Genomic DNA, 5,600 nt, shown 5'->3' with positions numbered 1-5,600 from the left:
CGAGGAGTGGATTTAACCATAGACAGTATTTCTCAAGTTATCCACAACTGTGAGACGTGTGCTGCCGTCAAACAGGCCAAGCGGATGAAGCCCCTATGGTATGGTGGGCGGTGGTCCAAGTACAAGTATGGGGAGGCCTGGCAGATTGACTACATCACACTGCCCCACACACACCAAGGCAAGCGCTACGTGCTCACAATGGTAGAAGCCACCACAGGATGGTTGGAGACCTACCCTGTGCCTCATGCTACTGCCCAGAACACCATCCTGTGCCTGGAAAAGCAAGTCCTGTGGAGACATGGTACCCCTGAGAGGACTGAGTCAGACAACGGGACTCATTTCAAGAACAGACTTATCAGCACCTGGGCCAGAGAACATGGCATTGATTGGGTGTACCATAACCCCTACCATGCACCAGCTGCGGGAAAAGTGGAAAGGTACAATGGGCTGCTAAAAACCACCTTAAAAGCCTTAGGTGGGGGATCTTTCAAAAATTTGGAGCAGCATTTGGCAAAGGCCACCTGGTTAGTTAATACCCGAGGCTCTACTAACTGAGTGGGCCCTGCCCAATCTGAGCCTTTGCATAGAGTAGATGGAGACAAAGTCCCAGTGGTACATGTCAGGGGTTTGTTAGGGAAGACAGTTTGGATCAATCCTACCTTGAGTACAGACAAACCCATTTGCGGAGTTGTTTTTGCTCAGGGACCAGGTTGCACATGGTGGATAATGCAAAAAGATGGAAGAACAGGATGTGTACCTCAGGGAGATCTGATGGTTGGGTGAGAACTATGTATAAATATCACTGTTTGCTGAATGTTACCACCATTGTCTGTGTATAGCTGTATATTAGATGTATAATATATGTGTTTGTAGAGTAAGAATATATATTAGTTTTAGTAGTAAGCCGATGATATGGGGATAAGGGGTGGAATGTCCTGGGTTGACTATATGATGCTTTTATCCCCAATCGTCTTGTTCTGTTTATACTGAATAATATGTTTTACACCTTTAAGACTCTCTTCCAGACAGTGAAGAGGGGAGGGAAGAAGCGCACAGTTTGTTTTCAGACTGCTCTCACTCCTCCACATTCCTGCTCCTGGACTGTGTTTTCTGCAGATGGACAGACAGCCGGACAGAGCTCCTTTTTCCCTATTTCCTTGCTTTTAGTTAGTTTTACCTAGCTGAAGCAAAGAAGTTCCCTGGACTGTGATTTTTTCCTTTTTTCTTGGACCTGTTCAAGCCTGCTCTGCACTGAACACCCAGAAGAGCACCAGCAGCTCCACCTGTAGCCCCCCTGTCTGGGCCTGGGCAGCAGCATTTCCAGCACCAGAGAGACTGATCAAAGACTGAGTGAGCCGAGCTGTAACCCAGGGAGGTGGCTGTTCTGAGTTTGCTTGTTTTTTTGGATCAGTGAAAAGTTTTGTTGTTTAATATTGTTTGGGTTCTATTGTTTAATAAACAGGTTTCTTTCCACTTTTTCTCCAAGGAGATATTTTCTCCCAAACTGGTTGGAGGGTGGAGGGGCAATTGAATCTGCTTTTGTAGAGAAGCCCCTTTGGGGGTTATCTCCCAAATTTTCCCTAAACCAGGACAAAGTCCAAGGGACAAATTTGTGGCAATGAACTTCACACCTTGAACTAGGAGGATCAATTCTTGTTGTGCTCAGCAGAGTCTGGGGACAGAGAGGGTTTCCAAAGGAAATCTTGGTCCGTGTGGGGCTGAGGCTCCCTCCAGGCTGGCTCCAGCCCCTCAGGGTGCCCACAGCCCAGTGCCCCCTCCTTAGCCCTGGGGCTGCCCAGGGAAGAGCCATGGCTGAAGCTCTGCAGGAGCACACAGGCTCAGCCCTGCTCCAACATGGGATTCATGGGCCAGGGCACGCTGGGCTTTGCCCCTACAGCTCCCAAGTGTGTCCAGAGAAACTGCAAGGAGAGGCTCACCTCTGTCAGTGGGACCCCTCTGTGCACAGGGACCCCCATTCCTGGGGAGGCTGTGCCAGGGACGTCCAGCCCTGGGAACCTGGAGCAAGTGGAAAGCACAACTTGTCAAAATGCTGCCTGTGCCTGAAGCAAATGCAAGGAGAACTGAGATGTGAAAAATAAAATTTGTTTATTACAGAAGAACAGAAGCAAAAATACAGAAGATATTTACATTCTAAGAATGTTTGTAACAACAACAATTGATAGAACATATATAGAGAAAAACCTACCTAGCAAAACTATGTGAAATGTATTTACAGAAGTCCAAAATAGCCCTAAAATCTATATTCTAAAAAACAACAACAAAGTGTAAAACATATATACAAAAGGGTGGTGCCTCTGTCGGTGATGTCCATCGCACCTGGAAGAAAAGCAAATGGCACGGTCACTCCAGTCAGGCACAGAGGGCTCTTGCATGTGCCCCCAGGCTGGCACATGCTTACCCAGCAGCAGGACTCTGCTACCAGAACTGAGCCTGGCTGGGTCTGGCATGGAGCTTGTGTGGAGCAAAGCAGGCACAGGACGGGCTGTGGATGGCCACCAGAATCCAGTGCCCTGGCTACAATGTCCCTGAGCAGGGAGCACCCAGCCCAGCCCCAGCCTGGCAGCAGGAGACCCACTCTGCCTGTCCTGCTGCTGGCATTGCTCTTCATGCCAAGATCATGGCCGCTTCCTCACCTTCTTAATCAATATCCATGTCCTCAATGGACTCTTCCATATCCACATCCATCTCTTCGTCCTCATGCACATCCACGTCCATCTCTTCTTCATCATCCTCATCCACATCCATCTCTTCCTCTCCAGGGTCTTCTCCGTCTATTTCCATCTCCTCCTCCATATCAATCTTGGTATCTACCTCCATCTCCTCCTCTCTGTCTGGGACAGCCTGCAGAGGTAGGTAGCAAAAGCTCAGAGCGGGTCCCTGTCCCACTCCATGCCCACAGAGCTCCAGCCCACCCGGGCAGGTGGGGGGTGTCCACCTCCATGGAATGGCACCATACCTTCCTCAGAAGAAAGGGGAGCATCCTGCAGGGCTGGATGATGAAATCCAGGCACTCAGGAGCTGTCAGGAATGATCGAGGTGATCGGGGTATCGGGGGGATAAGAAGAGTGAAAGGCGAAGGCAGGAGCAAGGTGCAGAGCGTGTCAACACAGCGGCCAAGGGTTGTGTTGTGCCCTTTGCTGGGCGCTGGACGTTCCAGCTGGAGCGTGGGCTGTGACATCACAGTTCCCAGGCTCCATCTGAAGTGGACAGTGGAGACCATGGAATGATGGAGTCCCTGAACGGTTGGGCTTGCAAGGGAGCCTGAAGAACAACATCTTGTTCCCAGCTGAGCAGTCTTCCCCCAGAGCATGCTGCTGAGAGCCCTGTTGCCAAGGATGGGACATGCACAGCCTCTCTGCACAGCCTGGGCCAGTGCCCCACCACCCCCAGTGGAAAAGAGCAGCTTCCTTAGATGCAGCTTCCATCAACCTGCTGCAGTTGAAAGCCATCCCCCCTTGTCCTGTCAGCACAGGCCCTGCTGAACACTCTGTCCCCTTCTTTCCTGCGGGACCCTTCCAGTCCTGCAGAGCCGCAGTGAGGCTGCCCAGTGTCTCCTCTCTCCAGGCTGAGCATCCCCAGCCCCACTTGCCCAGCAGTCAGTCACATCAGGGCCAGTCAAGGCTGAAGGGTAGCAAATAGCATCAGGAACTGAGAGATGCAAGCTTTAGACCCAGGTGTCCTGGCTTGTAAAATAAGCATGTATTCTATTTTTGCCATCTGTTGGGGGTTAGGCAGTTTTTCTTATCTCTTTCAAGAACAATGACACTGCCTGGAAGATAATCTCCTGCTAATGGGCTATTGAATTACTCACTGTGGCTGGTAAGATTAGTTACATCATCCCATTGGGAGATGCTCCACCCAGAGGGAGGAGCCAAGCATCCCTGCCACCATAAAACAAGCATTTTTGAGACCACAGACAGCCTTCTTCGCTGGATTTCCCAGAGGAATCAGGAACCAAGGCCCAGCTGCTCCTTCGCCGCATTTTCAGAAAGGATCTACACCCTTCTGCAGATCGCCGCTCCAGGAGGAGCAGCCACCATCTGGCTGGACTACTATCAACACCCTGACTTCTCAGGGTGTCAGGTTTTTCTCACTCTGCCAGTGTTTTTTTGCTTGTGCTAAATTACATTGTTATTTAGGTTTTTTTCTTCCTAGTAAAAAACTGTTATTCCCATATCTTTGCCTGAGAGCCCTTTTAATTCTGAAATTGTGATAATTCGGAAGGAGGGGGTTTACCTTTTCCATTTCACAGAAGGCTTTTTGCCTTCCTTCACAGACTCCTGTCTTTTCAAACCAAGACATATGGTCAGTTTCCATGGCAACCATAACCAGCCCCCTGTTGCTATGGTCAGTTTCCATGGCAACCATCCCCAGCCCCCTGTTCCTATGGTCACTTTCCATGGCAACCATCCCTAGTCCACTGTTACTATGGTCAGATTCCATGGCAACCATCATCAGCTACCGTTGCTATGGTCAGTTTCCATGGCAGACATCACCAGCCACCTGTTACTATGGTCAGTTTCTATGGCTACCATCACTAGTCCCCTGTAGCTATGGTCACTATCCATGGCAACCATCACCACCCCCCAGTTGCTATGGCCAGTTTCCATGGCAACCATCTACAGGCCTTGTTGCTATGGTCAGTTTTCACACCAACCATCCGCAGCCCCCTGTTGCTAAGCTCAGTTTCCATGCCAACCATCCCCATCCCCCTGTTGCTATGGTCGGTTTCCATGGCTACCATCACCAGACCCCTGTTGCTATGGTCAGTTTCCATGGCAACCATCCCCAGCCCCCTGTTGCTATGGTCAGTTCCTATGGCAACCATCACCAATCCACTACTACTATGGTCAGTTTCCATGGCCACCATCACCAGACCACAGTTCCTGTGGTCAGTATCCATGGCAGCGAACCCCAGTCCCCTGTTGCTATGGTCAGTTTCCATGGCAACCATCCCCAGCCCCGTGTTGCTATGGTCGGTTTCCATGGCAGCCATCACCAGCCCCCTGTTGCTATGGTCAGTTTCCACGGCAATCATCACAAGACACCTGTTGTTATGCTCAGTTTCCATAGCAACCATCCCCCCACCCGTTGCTATGGTCAGTTGCCATCGCAACCATCACCAGCCCGCCCGTTGCTATGGTCAGTTTCCATGGCAACCATCCCCAGCCCCTTGTTCCTATGGCCAGTTTCCATGGCAACCATTCCCAGCCCCCTGTTGCTATGGCCAGTTTCCAAGGAAAACATCACCAGCCCCCTGTTGCTATGCTCGGTTTCCATGGCAGCCATCACCCCAGCCCCCTGTTGCTATGGTCGGTTTCCACGACAATCATCACCAGACACCTGTTGCTATGGTCAGTTTCCATGGCAATCATCCCCAGCCCTTTGCTGCTATGGTCAGTTTCCATAGCAACCATCCCCAGGCCCCAGTTGCTATGGTCTGTTTCCATGGCAACCATCAACACCCCCCAGTTGCTATGATCAATTTCCATGGCAACCACCCCCAGCCCCCTGTTGCTATGGTCAATTTCCATGGCAACCAACCCCAGCCCCCTGTTGCTATGGTCGGTTTTCATGGC

At 50.9% G+C, this 5,600-nt stretch overlaps 1 protein-coding gene across 1 annotated transcript; it reads right to left on the bottom strand.

Annotated features, from left to right (window-relative positions):
- Positions 1-2,087: 2,087 nt before the first annotated feature.
- LOC135298384 (ribosomal RNA processing protein 1 homolog) lies at positions 2,088-3,132 on the bottom strand. The gene is made up of 3 exons (XM_064415963.1): positions 2,978-3,132; positions 2,655-2,862; positions 2,088-2,337 (listed from the first exon to the last, which is right to left on the bottom strand). Exons 1-2 carry the CDS (start codon positions 2,999-3,001, stop codon positions 2,659-2,661), a joined length of 228 nt encoding a protein of 75 aa, XP_064272033.1. The 5' UTR covers positions 3,002-3,132; the 3' UTR covers positions 2,088-2,337; positions 2,655-2,658.
- Between the last annotated feature and the right edge of the window lie 2,468 nt (positions 3,133-5,600).

The sequence above is a fragment of the Passer domesticus genome, chromosome 4 (genome assembly GCF_036417665.1).
Source record: "Passer domesticus isolate bPasDom1 chromosome 4, bPasDom1.hap1, whole genome shotgun sequence".
Lineage (NCBI taxonomy): Eukaryota > Metazoa > Chordata > Aves > Passeriformes > Passeridae > Passer > Passer domesticus.
Note: the sequence above shows the minus strand (reverse complement) of the source record. Positions and strands in the feature narration are given on the sequence as shown.